Source organism: Natator depressus, chromosome 12 (genome assembly GCF_965152275.1).
Source record: "Natator depressus isolate rNatDep1 chromosome 12, rNatDep2.hap1, whole genome shotgun sequence".
NCBI lineage: Eukaryota > Metazoa > Chordata > Testudines > Cheloniidae > Natator > Natator depressus.
In genome coordinates, this window is record NC_134245.1 from 43,213,470 (window position 1) to 43,241,403 (window position 27,934).

General features: G+C 45.0%; 1 protein-coding gene across 1 annotated transcript in view; it reads left to right on the top strand.

The window, feature by feature from the left end:
* PHLPP2 (PH domain and leucine rich repeat protein phosphatase 2) overlaps positions 1 to 27,934 on the top strand; it is a 152,819-nt gene that overhangs the window by 30,349 nt on the left and 94,536 nt on the right. The window contains exons 3-6 of the mRNA XM_074969029.1: positions 957 to 1,090; positions 15,253 to 15,443; positions 16,063 to 16,188; positions 20,061 to 20,215. Of these exons, the coding sequence (XP_074825130.1) occupies positions 957 to 1,090; positions 15,253 to 15,443; positions 16,063 to 16,188; positions 20,061 to 20,215 (606 nt within the window). The remainder of the gene's footprint in view (positions 1 to 956; positions 1,091 to 15,252; positions 15,444 to 16,062; positions 16,189 to 20,060; positions 20,216 to 27,934) is intronic.

Genomic DNA, 27,934 nt, shown 5'->3' on the forward strand with positions numbered 1-27,934 from the left:
GATTAGAAATGAGAATTTTTAAAAGTTAAGGTGATTAATCATTGCAACAGCTTATCTAAGGATGTGATGGATTCTTCATCATATGAAGTCTTTAGATCATGATTGGTCTCTTTCTGAAAGAGATGCTCTAGCTCAACCAGCAGTTATGGGCTTGTTGCAGAAGTTACCATTTGAAATTCTCTAGTCTGTGTTATGTAGGAGGTGAGACTAAATGATCATAATGATCCCTTCTGGCCTTAAAATCGACGAAGCTTGTTGTTTTAGAGAGACACCTTGCGTGACTCCCCCGCCCGCCCTTTTTTCCTTATTCAAACTGTTAGCCGTAGCGTAGTTCCTGCTGCCTGTTATGGGATGTTTTTTCTTTGGGAACATCCCCCAAGCTCTCTGTTCTCTAGGAGTGAGAATTCTGCATGGATGTGGGATCGTTCGAGAAGGGGGAATGACTTATCTTGTCACTCTAATTCTCTGAAGAAACCTTCTCGCAGGATTCTCTCTCATGTGCTCTCCTGCCAGCTGTATTTGGAAGGGAACTTTCTTAAAATGGGGTTTCTTTCATTTTTGTACATGATCTTTTTGAAGCATAATTTTTAAATCCTTTTTGATTTGTGACATGCTGCTCTTTTTTTTTCTTGGCGTCTCTGCTTTCTGCTCAGCCAGAAACTGTCTGAAAGATATGAATGGCAATCATTAGAATCCTGGGTGGTGCATGATCACCAGGGTGTGTCTTGTGTGACCCCCCTGTCCTTAGCGAACAACAGGTTTAGTACTTGAAGTGTTCATCTATCTCAAACTAGGGATCACAGGCCCCAGGAGTGAGTCCTTGCCAGATGATATCTTCAGAGAAGCAGAAGGACCAAGTCGTTGCTCCTTTTACACTGTAACTGTCATTAAAAAAAAATTGTTCATTCTTTCATGTCCATACTAAACTCATTTCTTCTTGTGGATTGTGTTACTAGGAGGCTGGAGCCCACAGAGAAACCCCTTCAGATTGTGTACGAGTACTTGGCTGGGCTCGGCTTTGAGGATCTTGTGCGAATACAGGAAGAGGCAGCAAACTCTGATCTCAGCTGCATGATTCGCTTTTACAATGGTAAGGATTTGTATATAACAGGTCACATCAGACACCTAACATGTATCACTGGATACTGCTTTTAGAAATAAGCTGCCAAGGTTACTAAGAGAAACATTTTACAAATCAGATCTTTTGTTCTCTCAAGAGAGCATTTGTTGCATGGTTTGGGGTGAAACAGACCCTTAGGGAGTGATGTTTTGGCTTATATCTTTATTTTTAATATTTGTATTACCATAGTGCCACAAAGGTCCACTGCACAAAGCGTTAAACGTTTGAAGATGCAATTCCTGCCCTGAAGAGTTTACAACGAAAATGACCCTTGAATCAAGGGAAAAGAGGGATGCAGTAAAATACTGGTTTATAATTTTAAAAAGTGCAAAGTGCCAGCTAACCCTGTCTGACCCCTAAGTCTTCATTAGTCAGCTGATATAAGTGAATCACAGAGGTGAGTCTCGAGAGCTTTGGAGGAATGGGTGTGATGGCCTTATGGATCAGTTGGGGAAGGTGATGCATGCCATAAGGGTTAGCATGGAAGAAGGCATAGTAGTGTTCATAGAATCATAGGACTGGAAGGGACTTCGAGAGGTCATGTAGTCCAGTCCCTTGCACTCATGGCAGGACTAAGTATTATCTAGACCATCCCTGATGGGTGTTTGTCTAACCTGTGCTTAAAAATCTCCGATAATGGAGATTCCACAACCTCCTTAGGCAATTTATTCCAGTGCTTAGCCACCCTGAGAGTTAGGAAGTTCTCCCTAATGTCCAACCTAAACCTTCATTGCTGCAATTTAAGCCCATTGCTTCTTGTCCTATCCTCAGAGGTTAAGAAGAACAATTTTTCTCCCTCCTCCTTGTAACACCCTTTTATTTACTTGAAAAATGTTATCATGCCCCCCACCCAGACTTCTCTTTTCCAGACTAAACAAACCCAGTTTTTTCAGTCTTCCCTCATAAGTCAAGTTTTCTACACCTTTAATAATTTTTGTTGCTCTTCTCTGGACTTTCTCCAATTTGTCCACATCTTTCCTGAAATATGGCGCCAGAACTGGACACAATGCTCCAGCTGATGCCTAATCTGCATGGATTAGAGCAGAAGAATTACTTCTTGTGTCTTGCTTACAACACTCCTGCTAATACATCCCAGAATGATGTTCGCTTTTTTTGCAACAGTGTTACACTGTTGACTCATATTTCAAGTAAGAAGCTGCCAAATAGGCGGAAGAGACTGGCATGATTGATTGAACAGGAAGACTGGCGGTGAAGCAGTAGGAGGTGGTAGGTGCAGAAGAAGAAGAGAATGAGGAAAACTGTTAAAATTAAAGGGTTACTTGATTTTCTAATGCATTAACTGCTTCTCCTCTTTATGTGTTTCAGGGAAAGTTTAAAATGTTTCATGATAGTCTGCAGTGGGCCACACTTAACTGTTTTATATTGAAAAAGGAAAACCAGGGTAATTAATCCTTTGGACCTGGGACCTACCACCTTACCAGTACCACAGGAAGGAAAATGTTCAAGATAGGAGATAGTGAGGGTCTGGCCAATGGGTTTATGCTGTTTGGACAGAAGGAAGAGGATGGATCATAATGTAATCTAGGAAGTAATAGTATATTTTAAACACAGTCTGGATTTGTGAGGTGAAAGAGGGAGGAGTCAGAGAAGGTGACTGAGAAAGATATCATTAGTGACAGAGTGGAGAGGGTTTGGGAGGAAATATCAGGAATTTGTTTTTGAGTGTGTTAAACATCACCTGGCAGTTTAACATTCAGGAGGAAATGACATACAGGCAGAGATGCCACTCAGGTGATGGATTTATGACATACAGGCAGAGCCTAGAGGCAGACAGTTAGGAGTGGAGAGGTATCTCAGAGTCTTTGGCAAAAGATGGTAGTTGAAACTGTTTAGCTGGGTAAAATCACCCACAAAGAGATCATAAAGGAAAAAGAGGAGAGGACTGAGGATAGAACTTTGGAGGACCATATAGAAAGTGACAGAAGAGGATCAATTAAAATATGCTGAAGGAGTGATCTGAGAGATAGGAGAATCGTGCAAAGACAGTCGCAAAAGTCAAGACGGCAAGATTTCAAGGAGTGTATGGTTGAGAGTGTCAACCAGAAGAAATGTCAGAGGATGAGGATTGAGTACAGGCCCTGGATTTGGGTCAAGAAAAGGCAGAGGAAACATTGCTGAGAACAGTTTTGGTGGAGTCACTTCACTCATGTGGGGCAACACCTCCAAGAGGGCACAACAGCAGGCTTGCAATGATTTTACTGATTTCTTCCCCCATCCTCACCCCTACATACTTGTGACTGTTGTTTCCCTTATCCCCTTTCCTGTTTCCTTCAGGTGTTAGGGGCAATTCCCTTTCAGGTGGTAACAAAGTCCAACCATAAGGCCAACCATCAGGCCATAGGGGTCGTAAGAACATGAATGGGGGAAGCTGCTGGTAGAGAGCCTTCTATGCTGGCCAGTAAGGTAGGTACAGAGATACTAGTATGATGAACTTGCTCACAATGAGGACCTGCAGGACTGGTTAGTGGCATGTCACAGGGACCTGGGAGCCTTAAAGGGCAGGGAACTTACTAGACTGGCTGTAGAATAGATTCAGAGAGCATGAGGTGGGGGCTATCTCTAAACTAGCCACGGGAGGATGGAGATCAGGGTACTTCCTAGACTAGCTAGGTGAATATAGGAATCTGTAAGTGTTTGTCAGGGAATCTTCTGTGCTCTGGCAGCAGCTCAGCCGCCAGTAGAAAGATAGTGTCTGCTGAGTCACCATGCTGGGCACTGAGGTCATGGTGTAATAGATAACAATGAATATTTTAGCCCAGTGGGATGGACAGAGCATAAGGAAGGAGAGGCATTTTGTGTCCTGGGGATTTGCCTTGATTGCAGCCATTGCAGACCACCAATGCACCAGTGCAAACTGTGGCTGCTTGTTGGTAGTGCTACCTGTAGTTATAAGACTGTTTCTACTTCGAGTGATGGTCCCTATGTGGATTCCAAACACGGGGTGTACATGTGCGCCATGTGCCGGAGCTGGAACTGTTCATAGTAGTGTCCATTGACCCGCACGTGTGTCGACCACGTAGGGTGTCCAAGGCTTTAAGATGCTGTGTGGGTCGACGCCGCTCCAGTTCCCTCTTACTGCCATGTGGCCAGAGTTGGAACCCCTGTTCCTCAGTGCTCTTAGCTCGCTAAGAGGACTGCTCTTTGTTTGCTGCATGTAGTTTCTAGTTAGATAGTTGTCCATTAGTTTTAGTAGTTAGTTAGCTCTCCCTTGCACTTCTCCCCTTCAGGAGTTCTTTTTCCCTTACCTGGGGACGATGCACTGGCAAGCTGGCTTCAAGAACTGTGCTTTGTGCCATCACTCCTTTTCAGTGAACGACAAGCACACTCATTGTCTTTACTGTCTTGGCGAAGCCCACATAGTCTCTCCTTGTTCCATCTGCCGCTCATTTCCATCCAGGACTCAAGCAGCTTCTGAACTTCCCTTCCAGAAATATCTGATGGAGGAGGTGATGCAGCTGTGTGTACAACCAGACCCAGCTCCACCGGACGTGCCACAACAGCGCCCGTCACTGGCAGTGAGTGCTTTGCTAGGCCCATCTTGTGTGGTACCTGTGGCACCGCTGCACCCACCAAAGCCCCACCATGTGCACAAGAAGCATGGGCATAAGGGCGGCTCCCCGACGGGGACTACCTCAAAATGCAGCGTTACCTCCCTGAGCCATGTTAGGTTGGCCAAGAAGTTGCGCTTAGCTGTGAATACTCCTGCTCCAAAAAAGGCTCGTACGGTGCACTGATCCAAATGCCGTGGTACATCGCAGGCTCCTCTGCTGCCTCTTCAATATTCTTCCTCTGCTGCCTCGTCTGCTCCGGCACCTGGGCCGCTTCCTTCACCCTTGGACTGGACCTTCCAGCCTGTCCTTCCTGGTCGCACACACTCCAGGGCAATTATCTCCCCTGACACCGGCGGCTCAGCTCATGCTGCCCTTTGTCGGCTCTTCCGCACAGTCCGGACCACCACCTATTTCGAGACTCCCCTCTTCAGTGGATGAGTCCCCCGTGCTCCGTCCTTCTCCACTAGCACTGGTGACAGACAAACCCCTTCTACTTGTCGACCATCCTCTTGGACCTCGTCTTGCACCGATGGCTCCACCGACACTAACATCTCCTCTTCTGCTGGACCCTTCTTCTGAATCTGAGTGGTCCTCCGATCTGGACACTGATGCCTGATGATCTCTACACCTGGCCCTACTGCCCATTTGGGACACCTACCACGATTGTGGGATGCACTGCCCACATCACCTGCCATCTCCCATCCACACTGCTCCCTTCCACGTGGAGCCTCTCATGTTCCCACTCCGTCAGCACAATCAGCACCTGTGGTTCCCATGGGTGCCTCTTCATACCCAGATAATTCCCTCATTCCACCTGCCCCCCACCACCTGATGACTATGCCCAATACCAGGGCTTGCTCCACTGTATGGCTGCTGTGCTTAATCTTTCTCCAGCCTCTGGGACCTTCCCATACCAACTTGCCCATCCACGACATCATTTTGCAGCCAGCCCAGGCTGTTTGGTACATGCCAGCCTCCTGCGCCCCTATGCTGAAGCTGGTGGATCGTCGCTACTTCATGCCCTCTAAGGGTATGGACTTTCTCTTTACGCACTTGCTGCCCAAATCCCTGGTTGTCCACACAGCCACTGAGCGCACCCATCAGCAGGACTTTAAATCTGCCTCCTCCTGACCACACTGCCAAAAAGCTGGACCTACAAGGCCACAAGGTGTATTTGTCCGTGGATCTTCAATTCCACGTTGCCAGCTACCAGACTATCCTTGCCAAGTATGATTTCCTGTCCTATTTCAAGCTGGCGGATTTTCAGGATTTCCTCCCTCTGGAAAAGCAGCAGGACTTTCAGCATCTGTTGGATGAGGGCAAATTGGTGGCCAAGGTACCTCTCCAAGCTGCTGTTGATGCCACCGACACTGCGTCACGCTCCTTGGTGTCCGGAGTGGTGCTCCGCCTCGATTCTGGCTCCAATCTAGCGGTTTTCCTAACGAGGTCCAGACAACCCTTGAGGACCTTCCCTTTGACAATCATAAGTTATTTAGTGACAAGACGGATGAGTCTCTCTACTTCCTCAGGGACTCCCGCGCCACCCTCCTGTCTCTGGGCATTTATACTCCGGCCCCGATCCTCTGAAACGAGAACTGCTTTATTAGCAATGAAAGATGCTAAAGTATCAAATTATTCATTACAAATCAGTGAGCTCTAACTCCACCAATTGCCTACAGCAAGAACTTCTATCTCCAGAACTTATTCTTGGGATCTTTACTCATCACCCCTTGTTCCTACCAAATGGGACAAGCACTAGTGGATTCTTTATTCCCCATGGAGTTGCCTGTACAGCTGCCTCTGTCTTCAGTGGCTATGGCTGCAGGGCCACCAGTTTGTGCTGTTCCCCTAGTACGTGAGTCAAGTCAGCTTCTCACCCCCCTCTCAGGGAAAATAGTCCCACTGAATGGAGGTGATCTCATGAAGAGTTTTTTTTTTTTATGCAGAGATTACTGGAAATGAGCCTCACACACACATACACCTCTGTTCCCTTGGGCCTGAGTACCAAGGCACCTCCTTACAGTAGCAGCCTTGTCTCATTGTAGATACAACCTAAACCGGCTTCTCCCATCAGCAAAAGTAATCCTCTTCCCTAAGAGGTGGTAGCTAGGTTGACAGAAGAACTCTGTCTCCACATGGATGTAAGCAATCTTAAAAATGCCACTCAGGTGATGGATTTTTCACACCCTACATAAACTTCTTCATACCTTGTGGGTCATCAAGGAGTCACCGAGAAAGGAAGGCAGAGAAGAGACCTAGCAGTTCATAACCACTAAAGGCAGGAGGTCACGGCAGCATTTTACGTAGTAGGCTGGGGCTACCAGAGAAAAGAGGACTGGGAGGAATTCCACACAGCTAAAAGTTTCCAATTGATACCAGGTGCTCAATGTGGAAACTTTGGAAGATACCTCTCAAGATCGAGCAGGTCTAAGGGAACAGAGATGTATGGAACACACGTCTAGGGTAAAAAGAAAAGGAGTACTTGTGGCACCTTAGAGACTAACCAATTTATTTGAGCATGAGCTTTCGTGAGCTACAGCTCACTTCATCGGATGCATACTGTGGAAGCTGCAGAAGACATTATATACACACAGAGACCATGAAACAATACCTCCTCCCACCCCACTCTCCTGCTGGTAATAGCTTATCTAAAGTGATCATCAAGTTGGGCCATTTCCAGCACAAATCCAGGTTTTGTGCTGGAAATGGCCCAACTTGATGATCACTTTAGATAAGCTATTACCAGCAGGAGAGTGGGGTGGGAGGAGGTATTGTTTCATGGTCTCTGTGTGTATATAATGTCTTCTGCAGCTTCCACAGTATGCATCCGATGAAGTGAGCTGTAGCTCACGAAAGCTCATGCTCAAATAAATTGGTTAGTCTCTAAGGTGCCACAAGTACTCCTTTTCTTTTTGCGAATACAGACTAACACGGCTGTTACTCTGAAACACGTCTATGGTAGCTCAGCCCAACCTGTGAGAAAATCATGCTTACCCACAGGGTTCTCAACCATCCAAGGAGATCCTTGTTGGAGATTCAATACGGAGAAGAACCAAACCAACATTCTGCAAGGGACACGTGGACAACAGGACAGTGTGTTGCCTTCCTGGAGCCAAGACATAAGACATCACTCTAAGATTGGATAAACTTCTGCAGTCAACAGGCAAAGATCCACTGGAGATGGTTCATATTGGCACTAATGACATTGTATCACGGGATATCTCACAGATATTAGATGACTTCGGGGAACTCAAAAGCGTGCTAAAGAAGAAGAATGTCCAAGTAATCTTTTATGAGATCCTTTCTGTCTCATGAGCAAAGGAAGACAGAAGATTCTGGAAGTGAACCACTGGCTAGGTAAGAGGTGTAGAGGGTTTTGGGTTTGTGGAACACTGGTCACCTTCCTTGGGGAGAGGGGCTTGTATATTTTGGATGGCCTCCACCTCAGTAGAAGGTGGGGACCAATCTCCTTGGGGACAGGCTGGCTAGAATAGTGAAAAGGGGGCTAAATGAATAGCAAAAGGGGAGGGTAAAAAGAGGGAAGATAAGAGTGCTCATCGCAAAATTGAGATGTTGAGAAGAAAATCAAGGAACCAAAGGACATGAAGAGAAGAAATACTTTAATTGCTTATACACCACTGCTCAGAGCCTTGGTAACAAGAGGAATTGGAATTACTCATTTATGAGCATAAATTTGATCTTGTTGATATTACTTGAAACCTGATGGGAAGATTCACCTGACTGGAATGTTAGAATCAATGGTTATAACCTATTTAGAAAGAAATGAGTGAGCAAAAGGGATGGGGGAGTGACACTGTCAAAAAAGACATGACTTGTTTCCAAGTCACTGATAACTCACAAAAAAATCATCTTGAATGCTTATGGATCAATGTCCTAACATGTAAAGCATAAGGTGGGGTATCAGTTGGTGTCTGCTACAGACCATCCAATCACACTGGAGAACGCGATGACCACCTCCTTATGCTCCTATCTATAATGCATAGGAAGAAAAGCTGTGTGATCATGAGGGACTTCAATTTGGGTGACACATGCTGGAGGTCTCATGCTGCCAGCATTAAAACATCCTTGGAATTTCCAACATTATCGATGACAATTTCTGTACTCAAAGAGTTTCAGCTTACGTAGGGGAATTCTTTTAGACTTGTCCTATCAGATAAAGGAACTGATCACAGAACTAAAAATTAATTGTAGCTTAGGTGCTAGAGATAATGACTTGATCACATTTATAATGTGCAAACAGAATAAAATCGCCCCCCAGTAATAGATATATACTTGGTGCTTTAATAGCGCCAATTTCACAAAGCTGAAATTAACTATGAGCCAAATCAAGTGGGAGGAAGTATTTAATCAGAAAAATGTGAATGATAATTGGTGATCATTTAAGAACACATTACTAGGTGCCCAAAAAGCCACAATTAAGGAAGGGGGCTGTACTGATTAAAAAACTGACCTGGTTTAGACAAGGGGGAGTGAAGACATATATAGACAAATAGAGTAAAGAGAAGTTGATAGTAATGAATATACATCAGAAGTTAGGAATTGTAGTAAGTTGAAAAGAGAAGCAAAGGGACACAAGGCAAAATCAGTAGCATTAAGGACAATGAGGAGTTTTTAAAATATATTAGGAACAAAAAGAATCCTGTCAACAGTATTGGTCCATTACTAGATAGAAATGGTAGAATTTTCAATAATGTAGAAAAGACAGACATGTTCAATAAATATTGTTCAGTATTTTGAGAAAAACAGATGATATAGTCCTATCATCTGATGGTAATAACATTGTTTCCTTTCCACTAGTATCTCTGGAGGATGTTAAACTGAAGCTATTGAAGTTAGACATTTTTAAATCAGCAGATTAAAATAACTTGCATGCAAGAGCTGGCTGAGGAGCTTGCCGAACCATTAATGTTGATTTTCAGTAGGTTTCGGAGCATTGTGGAAGTTCCAGAAGACTGGAAGAAAGCTAATATTGTGCCAGTTTTTAAAACGGGTAAACAGGATGCCCAGGGTAATTACAGGCTTGTCAGCCTGACATCAATCCCGAGTAAGAGAATGGAGTAGCTGATATGGGACTCAATTAATAAAGAATTAAAGGAGGGTAATGTAATTAATGCAAATCAGTGGGTTTATGGAAAATAGATCCTGTCAAACTAACTTGATGCTTTTGTCAACCAAACTTTTAGTTTCATAAAAAAAATAGCGTTGATATAACATTTGACTTGGCATCGCAAAACATTTTGCTTAAACTAGAACATATAAAGATGGCACACATTAAATGGATTAAAAACTGGCTAACTGATAGGTCTCAAATGTAAATGTGTACGGGGAATGATCATTGAGTGGGTTTTTTTCTGGCCACGATTGGTTCTTGGGCCTATCCTATTTAACATTTTTGTTGATGACCTGGAAGAAATTATAAAATCATCACTCATAAAGTTTGCAGATGACACATTAATTGATGGAATAGTAAATAATGAAGACATGTCACTGATTCAGGATGATCTGGATCACTTGGTAAACTTGGCGCAAGGAAACAATATGAGTTTTAATCCAGCTAAATGTAAATATATACATCTAGGAACAAAGAATGTAGGCCATATTTACAAGATGGGTGACTCTATCCTGGGAAGCAGTGACTGAAAAAGATTTGGTGGTCATGGTAGATAATCAGCTGAATGTGAGCTCCAAATGTGATGCCGTGGCCAGAAGAGTTAATGCAATCCTGGAAGGCATAAAGAGTGGAATCTCAAGTAGGCGTAGTCATTATTTTATCTCCATATTTGGCACTGGTTCAACCACTGCTGAAATACTGTGTCCAGTTCTGCTGCCCACAATTCAAGAAGGATGTTGATCAATTGGAGAGGGTTCAGAGAAGAGCCATGAGCATGAGTAAAGGATTGGAGAACATACCTTAGGGCAGTGACTCTCAAACTTTCCAGGCTGTACCCCTTTCAGGAGTCTGATTTGTCTTGCACACCCCAAGTTTTGCCTCTCTTAAAAACTACTTGCTTATGACATCAGACATAAAAATACAAAAGTGACACAGCGCACTATTACTAAAAAAAGGCTTACTTTCTCATTTTCATATAATAAATAAATAGGAATATAAATACTATATTTATAGTGTATAGTATATGGAGCAGCATAAACAAGTCTTGTATGAAATTTTAGTTTGTACTGATGTCACTAGTGCTTTTTATGTAGCCTGTTGTAAAACTAGGCAAATATCTAGATGAGTTGATGTACCCTCTGGAAGACCTCTGCTTACCCCTTACAGTGATAGACTCAAGGAACTCAATCTATTTAATTTAACCAAGAGAAGGTTAAGTAGTGGCTTGATTACAGTCTATAAGTATCTACATGGGGAAGAAATAATGGTCTCTTCAGTGTAGCAGAGAATGGTATAACATGATTAAGGTTAAGATTTTATCACAGTTATTTTTAGTAAAAGTCACAGGTCATGGGCAATAAAAATGCATGGAAGCCTGCAACCTGTCTGTGACTTATACTAAAAATAATGGCGGGGGTCTGACAGGAGGTGGAGAGCCTGAGCCCTACTGCAGGAGGCAAGGGCGTCCAGCACCTGCTGCAATGGTGGCGGCTGACAGCTCCGTAGGCCCTGCCACAGCCAGAGTGGCTCAGACCTCAGGGTGCCCCATGGCGGTCAACAGCTCCAGGTGCCCATGGCAGCTAATGACTTAGGGCCCTCTTCTGCTTGCAGAGGCTGAGAGCTCCAGGGCCCCCACCTGCTGACAATAAATTATCTAGGTGGACCCTTTGGTCTCCTCTGGGATGACAAAAAGAAAAGGAGTACTTGTGGCACCTTAGAGACTAACAAATTTATTTGAGGATAAGCTTTCGTGAGCTACAGCTTACGAAAGCTTATGCTCAAATAAATTTGTTAGTCTCTAAGGTGCCACAAGTACTCCTTTTCTTTTTGCGAATACAGACTAACACGGCTGCTACTCTGAAATCTGGGATGACAGTTATGCTTCCATGGAAGTCTCTGTGCCCAGACCAGAGTAGTCTGATGCAGTAGGTTGGAGAGAGTCTGGGAAGCTTTTTATAAACACGAGTTTCCATGTGTTTCAGATTGCATATTGGTAGCAGGTATGCATGTCAGACTTAAAAATGGCAAGCACTACTAACATTTTAAACTAGGATGTTTGAAAACAGTTTCTGCTTCATTTACAAGATAGCGCCTGGGATCGGATTCTGTATTTCTGCTCAGACTTTGACAAGGAAAGAAAAAGAGTAATATTTAGGCCTACACATGCACGAGGTCACTGTTTTGAAATCAGAAATAGGTATCTAGTTACCAAGCCTTTCCCTTTAATTGGGATGTCTCTACATTACTTATTTGATGTTATTTGTGATTTAAGCATCTACCTACGATTTTGCCTAATGACTCCAACCACCTCCTGCTCAGCCCTTTCCAAGAAAACAAGTGAGCCTTGCAATGCGCCCTGAATGTCAACAGGTTTCAGCTGATTTGGGCAAGGGTTATGCATGGGTCAATTTGCAGATTCAGGGCCCTACATGAAAAACACCTTGACCAAGCTATATGCTCTTTTAAACCACCTGTATCATAACTCAGGTACGTCTGATTGCAGCTGAAGCAGAGACCCGTGGGTGAGAAATGCCTGTTTTATGAGCAGTTGGCCTTAATGCAGACAGGATATGAACTGTCTGGTTACAGTGGAAGGCAGTGGGCTACAGGAGGAGCCCAGGGATTCCATTGAGAAGCTGTAAAAGCGGCAAAGAGTCCTGTGGCACCTTATAGACTAACAGACATATTGGAGCATAAGCTTTCGTGGGTGAATACCCACTTCGTCGGATGCACGTATTCACCCACAAAAGCTTATGCTCCAATACATCTGTTAGTCTATAAGGTGCCACCGGACTCTTTGCCATGTTTACAGATCCACACTAACACAGATACATTTAGAAGCTGGATATTGTCTGTGCAATGATGCTTGTTATTTCCCACCTGCTAAGGGAAGGCTAAACACATGGTCATCTAAAATCAATATGTATTGTCTCTTTCATTCAAAAGAGGATGTGGGATTGTTCTGAGTGAGTTTCCATAAATATCTCAGAAGTGGCTGAGGCTAATGTGATGTTGGCAGGGTCAATCTCCTAATGCCATTAGAACCAGTTTTAGTACATTCACAATGCCTGCTTTAATGAAGGCTTCCCTCTTTCCTTTGTTTTCTTCTTCTTTGTAGGATGAGTGGCTGAATGTTGTTTTGGGTTTCTAGTTTCATGAGGTTGTGGGGCAAGGTGAGGCTCATTCAATTTAGCCTCACCTCAGTGATTTTGGTATCAAAATAGGAATGTAATACAGTGTCTTCTATGTAGAGTCCCTCAAACCCAGAAAAGGATGTTCCGCTTGCATTAGAACTACTTATATCATGGAACCATATCAGTACAAAACTGGCAAACAGAACTAATATTTTCAAATCTTTAGTGATGTTTGTAAGTCTCCATTCCTGATTTCTAGACATTGTTTTAAATGTCTTGGAATATTTTTACTCCTACAATACGATATTTTATGTACAACTACTATGTTTTCACTTAGCAGATTATCTGAATAGCCCATATATCAGCATTAAGAAGTTTACCCTTTCCAAAATTCTGTATTTGTATTCCATGCTTCTGATTGCAACCCAAATTAATTTATGAATTTTTAAAATTTTAAATCAAGGATTTTTCCTGGCAGAAAAGGCATCCTGCCTGAACATCTGCCACCCTGTAGAATGTGAAAGCTACAGGTGCCTTTCTTTTCCTAACCTTGAGAACCATTTGTCAGTTACTTTAAGAGCCTTCTTAAACTGGTATTTTTAAATAAAGAAAAACCAGCTTCCTGCAGTGGGCACTTGGATTGGCATAGAAGAGCAAAGGTACTCAGATATTATAGTAATGGGCACCATCTAAGTACCTATATCAATGGTTTAACTTTTCCTGTTTACAATGAATTGTAAAGGATGTGCCAAGCCCCATCCTGTGCAAATTAGAAGGGTGGTGCTCTCATAAATTCTAACAGCTATGCCTCCAGAACTTGTCAGGATTTTATAAAACAATAATACACATATGTGATACCTCTTTATTTAACAGTATATTCAGATCTCTACACCATATGCAAGATGTCAAGAGAAATGTTCCATTTCCCGGTACCTATAGATGAAATATTATGCCACGCACAAATCAAGTTTTGAATAACTAACTTTCAGGCTACTGAAGATGAAAAATGACCCTGCAAAAGGAATTGTGGCAAAAAAACCAAACAAATACAAAGCATTTTAAAAACTCCCCAAAATGCAAGAAACACAAGTACTAAGAAAGCAGGAGAGAGATCTTGTGGCAGAATTTTACTAGAAAACATGTTTAATTATTTTAAATTCTTATTGTATCAAAAGACAAACTTAAATTAGCCTTTCATATGTCTTAGCAAACCAGAATTCATTTTTAAGATCGTTTAACTAGAAAACTGTAACTTCGCTACATCTTTCATTTCTTTCTCAAAGGAAAAATTGGTTAACTAATACTAACACATTAGGTATTTCTGTTATGCTTTTGATGTGCATGTTACTTTGCAGACAGCCTAGTTCTATGCCCCAAAGAGCTTGTATTCTAAGTTAAACAATGACATATCAAGGAAGAGGATTTTTTTTTTAATGCCATCATAGTTTATCTCCAAACATACTGTCGCCTCTTGGCCTGAGTAGTTAGCAGTATGTAGGTTCTTGCCAAGTTGTTTCTGTTAGGAAGAGAAATTGATGGTAGAAGTCAGATATTTCTTTGATGCAAAGAATGTACAAAGTTCTCTTTCTGTGTACACTACAGGAACAAACAGCAGCAGACCAGTTTCCTTGCTCATAAATTCCAAGCCTGCCTTTCCATCCAGTTTTGTGCCCCAAGGAATTCTGTCTCTGTTCCCTCTCAGGGCCATGCTCATGCCTGTTTCTCTGGCTTTCTTCTGGCTTTCTGGTTGCTTTGTGACTTTTCCACTCATGCAAACACAGCTGCAACCAATCAGCGCCCCCTGCCTTTGCAATCAGTCCCCAAAGAAACTCCTCATTTGCCTTGAGTTCTGGCTAAAGCCTTCCCATGTGGCCCAGTGCCTTGGGCAGTGGTTTCAGCAATCTTACTCTGTAAAGGAGCTTAATTGCATTTCCATTTAGCCTGAATGAAGGATGGCTAGCATGCCCATCAGCTTTAATGATGTCTGTGATTGTATGTAGATCAGACAGGCTTGTCTGCAGCCATTAACATCTTCAAGCATAACAATACAGTATATAATAATTCATCTCTCTACAAAATATTTGTAAATATTATTGCATTGTTTATTACAGGCTGTTTATCCTACAAATGAGACTCTGTTCTCAGTGTACCACTATTTACTCTACCTTGACTTCCCTGTAGTTGTCTGTTTTAATAGCTGAGATTGCATGTGGTTTTTTGGTGCTAATTATCCCCATAAGATGGAAATGAAGAATCCAGTGAAAAGTAGATGATAAAGTGCAATTTTCTTTTCAGAAAAGCCATGTCAAGTGGAGCAACTAGACCGAATCCTTCTGTCTGGGGTCTATAATGTGCGCAAAGGGAAGACGCAGTTGCACAAGTGGGCAGAACGCTTGGTCGTTCTCTGTGGCACCTGCCTCATCGTATCCTCAGTGAAGGATTGCCATACAGGAAAGATGCACATTCTGCCTCTTGTCGGAGGGAAGGTGAGGCTCTTGGGCCTAACTGGTTCTTTGTTAGTTTCCTGTAGGTAAGATGTGAGAATGAAGGGGCCAACAGGATTTATAAGAAGTCAGTCTAGGCCTCTTTAGTCAGTTTCTGTGTTAAGATGTTTGAATACATCTGCCTGACTCCTCTCTGCTTATTTACTAGGCAATCTTGAGTTTAATAAAACAGTGAAAGGAATGCAGGTTCTTTGCTTCAGCCATAAATTACATGATACTTTTATGTGTATTGGTTCTGTCCAGCAATTTACCACAACCCAGAAGTATTTACTTATTGGGTGTGTTCCATAAGTGCTGGAACTGTGGGTTTTGGGTGTGCTACTACACTCCCTGGCTTGAAGTAGTAATAACAGACCAAATACATGGTTTCTACGTTCAGCACCCCTACTGTAAAAATTGTTCCAGCACCACTGGTCTGTTTCAACGGAGGGGTTCTGAAATGGAGTTTTTGCTGTATATCAGCCAGAGGGGACTAACTTGACTGTACTTTGTGGAGTGTCTTGTATTGGTTTTGTGTAACATCCCCACTCCGTGCATTTCAGATTGTGTAATTGCTGGAATTTAGACTGGGCTATTTTTGTTCTTATTTCTCCCATTTCAGGTGGAAGAAGTGAAGCGTCGGCAGCACTCGCTTGCTTTCAGCTCTGCTAGTGCACAGGCTCAAACCTACCATGTTTGCTTTGAAACGCTGGCAGAGTACCAGAGATGGCACCGGCAGGCATCCACGGTGAGGCCCAATAATCCGTAGGTGTGAGCGCTCTGATACGGGGCAAGAGGAAAGAAAGCTTGGAGAATTTTGGAACAGGCTTACTCTTGAGACACAGCTTCTAACTCGAGTTCTTAGAGAGTACCAAGATCACCTGTGGGCTTCCTTTGAACTATGACATCTGTGGGGTGGAGGCTACTTAGCCACTGCATGTCTCTCTGATCTGCTGGATGCTTCATTTCAGCATTCCACCAGGCTGCAGCAGCTATGCAGCAGTTAAGAGCTGTAGTTCTGCGCTATCCCACACTGATAGCACTATTCATATTAACCAAGCATCTGAAGTTTATTGCAGTCTTCAAAACTAATCCCAGAGACTAACTTCTCTTTCTTCACAGCTATAGCAGTCTATAAGTCCTTCCTACTGCTTTGGCTGCATCCACCTGAACAATGTGCTAGACTCACAGAGAGCCTCTCTGATGGATTTGAGTTAGCACAGAATCCAAATACGATCAGAGGAGGTGGATTCTGTTCAGGTCCACATGCTTATTCCACATCAGAGCAGAGTCAGAAGGGGATGGCTTCAGTGTTGAGCTTCACTTCAGCATCCTGTTCATGTGGCAGGCCCATTAAATCCTGAAGGGATTGCATTTCTGGTATCATTTTCTCTCCTTGCAAGCAAGGAAGAAGCAGAAAAAATTAGCCTGAATCTCACAACTCGGTGCTGTGCCAACCTGGGTGTCTGAGACCCTCTTCACTGTTGGGTTTTTGGGTGTCAGATACTTAAGGTGCATTGGCACAGATTCATTTAGTATTGGCTATATCCGACTTGTGTTTTGTATTGGGTCTCTTGGCTTCGGTACTCCTGGCATTGGAGATCTCTGCATCAGGACGTTCAGCACTGGACTCTTTGTCACTGGGCACATTGGCATCCACTGTGTCCTTCATATTGGGTGTGCAGTTATCTGGTCTTAGCCCCTGACATTGGCTGTTACAGAATCACCTGTTCCTTTTGTTCCAGGCTTTGGTAGTGAGTCAGGTTCCAGTGGCTCTCACCTTGTCAGCACCTCCTTAGAGTGACTTTGTCATTATATTCTTCCTGGACCCCTAGTGGGGAAGCCTATTCTGCTTTTCTGTTTTTATGTTTCACTAGTGCCACACCCTAGTGGAATCGGTCCTGAGACTTGGGAGGTTCTAGAGTTGACCTTACCATTGTCTGGGCAAGAGGACTTTGGAGCAAGGGATCCCACTGTGAAGCCCAAACTCAATCCTAGATGGCAGTGAGGGAACTAGTGATATACCAGAAATAACCAGAGAAAAAGATGAAAATTATTAGAGACCTGGAGGTGCTCTTATTGATCATTTTTCAGACTACGAGAACCGGGGGGACGATGACGACATTCAATGACACTGAAAGGCAATAAATTTAAATCTAATCTAAGGAAATACATTTTTGTTTAACCAAAAGCCAAGAGTTTACCAGGATTCAACAAAGAGTAGATGTTATACATGTAGTAAGGACATCCACAGTCACATTAGGTAGGATTAAAAAATAGGATGTAAATCAACAAGCTTCAGTGCATGAACCAGTCTTTAACTGCCAGGTGATGTTTCTCTTAGAGGGTTTCTTGCATCTTCATCTGAAACGTATTGTCCACTGTCAAAGATAGGATTCTGGACTAGATGGAGCACTGGTCTGATCCACTATGATGATTCCTGTGTACTACATAGCATGTTTATTGGTGATCGGTGGACTGTGCTAACTCAGGACTTAGATAGTAACAGCTTCTGATGTGAAATACAGGTTCAGAGATAATGTCTTATATTTGCTTTGGCTGTATAAAATATCCCATTTCTCCATGCTAGATTTTCTGTGTGTTTGGCTTGCATTTGTTGTTCTTTGCATTGATTGGTCTGAATGCTAACAAAGGCTTCTTGTGTAAAGTGTATGGCTTCCACCATATAGGCCAATGTATACGTGTTTTCACTACTAAAGACTTTGCTCTTATCTAGTATAATAATTTGTGAAAATAATGCAGAAAATGCAGCTGATACAGAGTGCAGCTGTCTGCCTCTTCCATTGGCTTCCAGTTTGCTTCCACTGCCAGTTTAAGGCAGAGGTTGCAATTGTCAAAGCAGTTAACAGATCGTTCCCCAGTGTAGTAGGGGCTTGTCGGCACTGGACCTATCTGCTGCCTCAGTTTAGCTCCTTTCTCCCTCTTCCTCTAGTCAAACCACCTTAGTTGGTGCTTTTAAATTACTCTCGCCTTATGGGGTCTGGTTTACTCTCAAAATAACAGTTAGCCCACCCTGCTTTTCCAGGCTCACCAGTTCCTTTTAGATTTTTCCAGTGCTCAATAGTCCTTCCAGTTGTTTACCAGGGTTTTGCCCTCTTTCCAGAGCTTCCTGGTCCTTTATAATCCTGTCCCAGCTGAGATTTTCTTCCAGCAAATCTCTCAGCTGAGGTTTTTTTCATAGTTATAGAATCCAAGGCTAGAAGGAGCACTGAGATCATCTAGTCTGGCCACCACCTTCCCAGCAGGCTTCTCCTCCCTGCAGGTTCTTTTCCCTCTGCCTGGGAACTGTGGAAAATTGTTTCTATCCTGATTTCAGTGGAGTCTTCCTAACAGAACACAAGCTGCCCTTATATCTCTCAGCATGCCCTTTTACATAGCCACATGACCTTCCTATTCCCTCAGACCCTCACTTGAAAAGCAAGTCTGTGAAAGGGGGCCAGTCTTGGAATGAGTGCATGTGCATCCCAGGACCAGTGCCTTGTTACACCCAGCTACATAAGAGACCAAATATCAATCTTTGAACTGCCAAGAGAGTTTTGCTCCTGTGGGACAGTGCAGATCACAAAGCCCAAAGTGAAGCACATGAGTGCTGGGGACAAAGTACTCTGAGTCAAAGGGATATGGCTGCAGAATGAACTTCCAAAGGAGGCTGGTTGTTTGCAGGGTCTGAGCACCTCTAGGAAATATTGCAAAACCTTATTCATTGATAGTACCTTTCCAGCATAAAAAGAATGACATTCACAACACTCCAAAAACAAGCAAACAGAAGAACATAAGGACGGCCATATTGGGTCATCTAGCCCAGTATCTTGTCTTCTGACAGTGGCCAATGCCAGGTGCTTCAGAGGGAATGAACAGAACACGATAATCAAGTGATCCATCCCCTGTGGCCCATTCCCAGCTTCTGGCAAACAGAGGCAAGGGACATCATCCCTGCCCGTCTTGGCTAATAGTCCTTGATGGATCTATCCTCCATGAACTTGTCTAGTTCTTTTTGAACCTTCTTATAGTCTTGGCCTTCACAACATCCTCTGGCAAAGAAACCCTACTGGGTACTCACTGGTTCCATTCTGTCTGATGTTGAAGGTGCTCAGATATTATGCTGACAGGTAGCGGCACTAAAGCCTAAGATAAGTTAGATATTTGTCTCACCCTGGATTTCCCCTGCAGTTTAAGTTGTGCATCCGATGAAGTGAGCTGTAGCTCACGAAAGCTCATGCTCAAATAAACTGGTTAGTCTCTAAGGTGCCACAAGTACTCCTTTTCTTTTTTCTTTTTAAGTTGTCTGGTATTCTGAATCAAAAAATGTATACAAGTCAGAGCAGTCCCTTTCCTGTGCCCTTCTCCATGCTTGTGTATGTGCCTGCCAACAGGAATGGACAGTAGCAACATACAGGCCTGGGATCAAATCCTAAACACTGTTTGTAAACCTGCCCCGGGTGGGCTGAATTTGCTTCTGATAGATACTTGAGGGGTTTCATTTTCTTGTGCTTTGTTAGCACTTGTCTAGCGTGTCCTGCCAATAAACTTTCATTGAATTGAACTGGAAAGAAAATTGTAAATGTAGCTGTAACTCTGTTGCCCTTTTCTTTTTTTCAGGTAGTGTCTCAGCGACTCAGCACAGTTGATCTGTCTTGTTATAGCCTTGAGGAGGTACCTGAGCATCTCTTCTACAGTCAAGACATCACCTACCTCAACCTGCGACACAACTTTATGCGACTGGATGGATCAGGGGGTCTTGACTCTCTTTGCAGGTCTGCAGAGAACTATTTTCTGTTACATTTTGGGGTACTGGAATATACAGTCAGGCGAGGAGGCAGGAATATACTGAGGGTCCATGGTCCTTGTGGGAAGTTGGCATACTGGTAAGAGATTGGTCTTTGGGGGGTATCTGGCTATCTCAAGGTGATGAAGACTAGGAAATATAATTTTTGTCTTCATTCACTGTTCAACTTCCAGCAATTTACAGTATGTACAAGCTGTCCTTCTACATGTTCCTTTCATTTTAAGGATGATTGTGCTGAACCTTGTGTGGTGATATGCTATTACATAGAGAAGATATGGTGGTGATTATAATGCCATTTACTAAACAGTCTGGCAGCATTGTTAGATATAAGAATAAATGCTGAGGGAGAATATGAGTAAAAGCTTGTACTAAGGAATGCAAGTATAAAAGAAGCCTGTTTAATTAGTCTTTAATGCTGTCACAAATTCAGAATTGGCAGTGTCTGCAAGACTCCAGCTTTACACTGGGAACTTGTAATTATCCATTTACTGGGTAGTGGGAGATGCATGATGGATTGTATGCTAGGTACAACTAGCTCCAATAAGTAGGAGAGTGTAGGGACCCAATTAGACCTAAAAATAAGAGAAATTAAAAAACAAATCCCAAAATAAATCAGACTCCGTTGTAAAGGATGGAGCGGGGCAGTCTTTCTTCCTGCAGGTCTCTGCATTCTTTTACTTGCTAACAGGGGGTTCTGGCAGTCACTTTGTGAAATATTGAAAGCCAACTGGTGTCCGACAGCAATATAATCAAATAGCTGTGTTCTTCTTTGAGTGCTTGCTCATATCGAATCCCATTAGGTGTGAGCGCGCCTCATGCACGATTGTCGGAGAAATTTTTACCGTAGCAACACCCAGTGGGTCGGCTGTGGAGCCTCCTGGAGTGGTGCCTCTTTGGCGCTGGATATATACCCCAGCCGACCCAGCGCCCCCTCAGTTCCTTCTTACCGCCCGTTACGGTCATTGGAACTGTGGAGCGCGGCTTTGTTGTTCTCCACTTTCCCTAACATTCTCTTTTTCCCGTAGTTATTATAGTTATTCCTTCCCTGGATCCTGGAGACTGGTTTGCCGCCCTCGACATGAAGGACGTGTACTTCCACATAAAGAAAAGGAGTACTTGTGGCACCTTAGAGACTAACAAATTTATTTGAGCCTGCTCAAATAAATTTGTTAGTCTCTAAGGTGCCACAAGTACTCCTTTTCTTTTTGCAAATACAGACTAACATGGCTGCTACTCTGAATACTTCCACATAGTGATTCATCCAGTGCACAGACGTTTCCTACACTTTGTGATCAACCGCAAACACTGTCAGTTCATGGTCCTTCCTTTTGGCCTTTCCACGGCCCCCAGAATATTCACCAAATGTATGGCTGTCGTGGCAGCGTCCCTTCATCGGCAGCAGATCCAAGTATTTCCGTATCTCGACGATTGGCTTATCCGGGGTTGCACCAGGAGACAAGTGCAGGCCCATGTTCAAGTTACCATAGCCATGTTTCGTCAGCTGGGCATCCTGCTCAACGTCGAAAAGTCGACCCTGGAGCCAAGCCAGAGAATAGAGTTCATCGGGGCAATGTTAGATTCCAGACTGGCCCAAGCTCTCCTGCCGGATGTCCGCTTCTAGTCGTTGGCGAACCTCATCCGCAGCCTTCAAAGTTTCCCAACCTCAACAGTGAAAATGTGCCTGAGCCTTCTGGGACACATAGCCTCTTGCACGTACGTGACTGGGCATGCCGGGCTGCGGCTCCGCCCACTTCAGGCCTGCTGTCAACAGTATATCGTCCAGCTCGGGACAGCTTGAGTATGGTGGTCACCGTCCCAGAAATGGTCCTAACCTCTCTCCGCTGGTGGTTGGATCCCAGGACAGTATGCGAAGGGGTCCCATTTCATGCCCTCGACCATCCTTGTCCCTGGTCACAGATGCTTCATCCCTAGGATGGGGCTCCCACCTCGAGGACCTCCAAAAACAGGGTCTGTGGACTGCAGTTGAGCTATCGCTACACATCAATGTGTACGAGAACTGATGGCGGTGCGCCTGGCATGTCAGGCATTCCAGGAGCGTCTACATGGATGTTGTGTAGCGGTCCTCACAGACAACACCACGGCCATGTTCTACATCAACAGGCAAGGGGGAGCCTGGTTGTCCCCCCTCTGTTGGGAAGCCATTCACCTGTGGCAGTTCTATATATCCCTCTATCCCTCTGGTGGCGTCCTTTCTCCCAGGGATCCAGAACACACTGGCAGATGGCCTCAGCAGGTCCTTCCAGTCTCACGAGTGGTCAATTCGTCTGGATGTCATCCACTCCATCTTCCTGAGGTGGGGGTTTCCCCAGGTCGACCTGTTCGCCTCATGCAGCAATCAGAAGTGCCAGATGTTTTGTTCTCTCCAGGGAAGTTCCCCAGGTTTGCTGTCAGACGCCTTCCTGATCCTGTGGAAGGACCAGCTGTTCTACGCCTTCCCTCTGTTCCCGCTAGTCCACAAGGTCCTGCTCAAGTTATGTAGGGACAGAGTGTGTCTGATTCTAGTCTCCCCAGCGTGGCCCAGGCAACACTGGTACACCACGCTGCTGAAGTTACCGGTAGACGCTCCGATCTCACTCCCGCTTTGGCCGGACCTGATCTCACAAGACCACGGCCGCCTCTGTCACCCCAACCTCTGCTAGGCAGAGACGGGCTCCACCTAACGAAGAGAGGGAAGAGCATCTTTGCAAGCAGGCTGCCTAACCTAGTGAGGAGGGCTTTAAACTAGGTTCACCAGGGGAAGGAGACCAAAGCTCTGAGGTAAGTGGGGAAGTGGGATACTGGGAGGAAGCACGAGCAGGAGCGCGCGAGAGGGCAGGGGTCCTGCCTCATACTGAGAAAGAGGGACGATCAGCGAGTTATCTCAAGTGCCTATACACAAATGCAAGAAGCCTGGGAAACAAGCAGGGAGAACTGGAAGTCCTGGCACAGTCAAGGAATTATGATGTGATTGGAATAACAGAGACTTGGTGGGATAACTCACATGACTGGAGTACTGTCATGGATGGATATAAACTGTTCAGGAAGAACAGGCAGGGCAGAAAAGGTGGGGGAGTTGCACTGTATGTAAGGGAGCAGTATGACTGCTCAGAGCTCAAGTATGAAACTGCAGAAAAACCTGAGTGTCTGTGGATTAAGTTTAGAAGTGTGAGCAACAAGGGTGATGTCGTGGTGGAAGTCTGCTATAGACCACCGGACCAGGGGGATGAAGTGGATGAGGCTTTCTTCTGGCAACTCACAGAAGTTACTAGATCGCAGGCCCTGGTTCTCATGGGAGACTTCAATCACCCTGATATCTGCTGGGAGAGCAATACAGCGGTGCACAGACAATCCAGGAAGTTTTTGGAAAGGGTAGGGGACAATTTCCTGGTGCAAGTGCTGGAGGAACCAACTAGGGGCAGAGCTCTTCTTGACCTGCTGCTCACAAACCGGGAAGAATTAGTAGGGGAAGCAAAAGTGGATGGGAACCTGGGAGGCAGTGACCATGAGATGGTCGAGTTCAGGATCCTGACACAGGGAAGAAAGGAGAGCAGCAGAATACGGACCCTGGACTTCAGAAAAGCAGACTTTGACTCCCTCAGGGAACTGATGGGCAAGATCCCCTGGGAGAATAACATGAGGGGGAAAGGAGTCCAGGAGAACTGTCTGTATTTTAAAGAAACCTTATTGAGGTTACAGGGACAAACCATCCCGATGTGTAGAAAGAATAGTAAGTATGGCAGGCGACCAGCTTGGTTTAACAGTGAAATCCTTGCTGATCTTGAACACAAAAAAGAAGCTTCCAAGAAGTGGAAGATTGGACAAGTGACCAGGGAAGAATATAAAAATATTGCTCGGGGATGCAGGAGTGAAATCAGGAAGGCCAAATCACACCTGGAGTTGCAGCTAGCAAGAGATGTTAAGAGTAACAAGAAGGGTTTCTTTAGGTATGTTAGCAACAAGAAGAAAGTCAAGGAAAGTGTGGGCCCCTTACTGAATGAGGGAGGCAACCTAGTGACAGAGGATGTGGAAAAAGCTAATGTACTCAGTGCTTTTTTTGCCTCTGTCTTCACGAACAAGGTCAGCTCCCAGACTGCTGCATTGGGCAGCACAGCATGGGGAGGAGGTGACCAGCCCTCTGTGGAGAAAGAAGTGGTTCGGGACTATTTAGAAAAGCTGGACGAGCTCAAGTCCATGGGGCCGGATGCGCTGCATCCGAGAGTGCTAAAGGAGTTGGCGGATGTGATTGCAGAGCCGTTGGCCATTATCTTTGAAAACTCATGGCGATCTGGGGAAGTCCCGGACGACTGAAAAAAGGCTAACGTAGTGCCCATCTTTAAAAAAGGGAAGAAGGAGGATCCTGGGAAGTACAGGCCAGTCAGCCTCACCTCAGTCCCTGGAAAAATCATGGGGCAGGTCCTCAAGGAATCAATTCTGAAGCACTTAGAGGAGAGGAAAGTGATCAGGAAAAGTCAGAATGGTTCACCAAGGGCAAGTCATGCCTGACTAATCTAATTGCCTTCCATGATGAGATAACTGGCTCTGTGGATGAGGGGAAAGCGGTGGACATGTTGTTCGCAAAGCTTTTGACATGGTCTCCCACAGTATTCTTGCCAGCAAGTTAAAGAAGTATGGGCTGGATGAATGGACTATAAGGTGGATAGAAAGCTGGCTAGATTGTCGGGCTCAACAGGTAGTGATCAATGGCTCCATGTCTAGTGGGCAGCCGGGATCAAGTGGAGTGCCCCAAGGGTCGGTCCTGGGGCCGGTTTTGTTCAATATCTTCATAAATGATCTGGCGGATGGTGTGGATTGCACCCTCAGCAAGTTTGCAGATGACACTAAACTGGGAGGAGAGGTAGATACGCTGGAGGGTAGGGATAGGATACAGAGGGACCTAGACAAATTAGAGGATTGGGCCAAAGGAAATCTGATGAGGTTCAACAAGGAGAAGTGCAGAGTCCTGCACTTAGGACAGAAGAATCCCATGCACCGCTACAGACTAGGAACCGAATGGCTCGGCAGCAGTTCTGCAGAAAAGGACCTAGGGGTTACAGTGGACGAGAAGCTGGATATGAGTCAACAGTGTGCCCTTGTTGCCAAGAAGGCCAATGGCATTTTGGGATGTATAAGTAAGGGCATTGCCAGCAGATCGAGGGATGTGTTCCCCTCTATTCGACATTGGTGAGGCCTCATCTGGAGTACTGTGTCCAGTTTTGGGCCCCACACTACAAGAAGGATGTGGAAAAATTGGAAAGAGTCCAGTGGAGAGCAACAAAAATGATTAGGGGACTGGAACACATGACTTATGAGGAGAGGCTGAGGTAACTGGGGATGTTTAGTCTGCGGAAGAGAAGAATGAGGGGGGATTTGATAGCTGCTTTCAACTACCTGAAAGGGGGTTCCAAAGAGGATGGATCTAGACTGTTCTCAGTGGTAGCTGATGACAGAACAAGGAATAATGGTCTCAAGTTGCAGTGGGGGAGGTTTAGGTTGGATATTAGGAAAAACTTTTTCACTAGGAGGGTGGTGAAACACTGGAATGCGTTACCTAGGGAGGTGGTGGAATCTCCTTCCTTAGATATTTTTAAGGTCAGGCTTGACAAAGCCCTGGCTGGGATGATTTAGTTGTGGATTGGTCCTGCTTTGAGCAGGGGGTTGGACTAGATGACCTCCTGAGGTCCCTTCCAACCCTGATATTCTATGATTCTATGATTTTCTGTGACCTGCAATCCCTCCACCTCATGGCGTGGATGCTGCATGGCTAACTCAGTCAGAGCTACTCTGCTCACACTCAGTGCAGCAGGTACTGCTAGGTCGCAGAAAACCCTCCACTCGAGCCAGGTACCTGGCCAAATGGAAGCGTTTCTCCCGCTGGTGTGCTCAGCACGACACGCCCCCTTTGCAGGCGTCGGTGCCTCTCATCCTAGACTATCTCCTATCCCTAAAACAGCAGGGTCTGGAGATATCGTCTGTTAGGGTGCACCTGGCAGCCAGCTCGGCTTTCCACCCAGGAGAACATGGTCGCTCTGTCTTCTCCAACCCGGCGGTCGGTAGGTTTCTTAAGGGACTGGACCGTCTCTACCCGCAGGTGCGACAACCGGTCCCGGCGTGGGACCTTAACCTGGTCCTTTCCAGACTCACGGGGCCCCCGTTCGAGCCGATGGCCACCTGCTCGCTTCTCTACCTATCTTGGAAGACAGCCTTCCTTGTAGACATCACTTCAGCAAGGCACGTATCTGAGATCAGAGCCCTCATGTCGGAACTGCCGTACACGGTTTTCCATAAAGACAAGGTGCAGCTTTGCCCTCACCCTGCCTTTCTTCCCAAGGTGGTGTCAACTTTTCACATCAACTAGGACAGTTTCCTCCTGGTCTTCTATCCGAAGCCACACGCTACTCGATGGGAGCAATGGCTGCACTTCCTTGATGTTCGTAGGACCCTCGCCTTCTATGTTGAACGTACGAAGCCGTTCAGAAAGACAACCCAGCTATTTGGCAGATGACAGAACGAGGAGTAATGGTCTCAAGTTGCAATGGGGGAGGTTTAGATTGGATATTAGGAAAAACTTTTTCACTAAGAGGGTGGTGAAACACTGGAATGCGTTACCTAGGGAGGTGGTAGAATCTCCTTCCTTAGAGGTTTTTAAGGTCAGGCTTGACAAAGCCCTGGCTGGGATGATTTAACTGGGAATTGGTCCTGCTTCGAGCAGGGGGTTGGACTAGATGACCTTCTGGGGTCCCTTCCAACCCTGATATTCTATGATTCTATGATTCTATTTGTTGCTGTGGCCGACCGGATGAAAGGCCTCCTCCCGGTCTCCTCACAGCGTATCTCCTCTTGGATCACGTCCTGTATCCGTGCTTGTTACGACCTGGCCGACGTCCCGGCCACACACCTCACCGCCCATTCCACAAGGGCCCAAGCTTCATTGGCTGCTTTCCTGGCACAGGTTCCAATACAGGAAATTTGTAAAGCTGCCACTTGGTCTTCAGTTCATATGTTTGCCTCTCACTATGCAATAGTCCAGCAGTCCAGAGACGATGCTGCATTTGGTTCAGCGGTTCTGCACTCAGTGGTATCTCACTCCGACCCCACCGCCTAGGTAAGGCTTGGGAGTCACCTAATTGGAATCGATATGAGCAAGCACTCGAAGAAAAGACGGTTACTCACCTTTGTAACTGTTGTTCTTTGAGATGTGTTGCTCATATCTATTCCAAACCCGCCCTTCTTCCCCTCTGTCAGAGTAGCCGGCAAGAAGGAACTGAGGGGACGCTGGGTCAGCTGGGATATATATCCAGCGCCATAGAGGCGCCACTCCAGGGGGCTCCACAGCCAACTCACTGGGTGTTGCTAGGGTAAAAATTTCTCCGACGATGGTGCACGTGGCATGCGCACACTTAATTGGAATGGATATGAGCAACACATCTCGAAGAACAACAGTTACAAAGATGAGTAACGGTCTTTTCCTGTGGCAGGATTATCATGAAAATCTGCAAAAATGCTCCTCTGATTTCTCCGTGTATTTTTAGGTGCCAATCTCCATGGTATTTTGTCTCCCTCCTCCTGCAGAGCAATGAAATATTCAGGTGATCATACGTATAGGTGAAAGAATATACCTTTACTATGCTATTTTGGTGCAATTTCATCAAGGGCTAGAGTCTAGCTTATTATCCAGGTTCTTCTATTT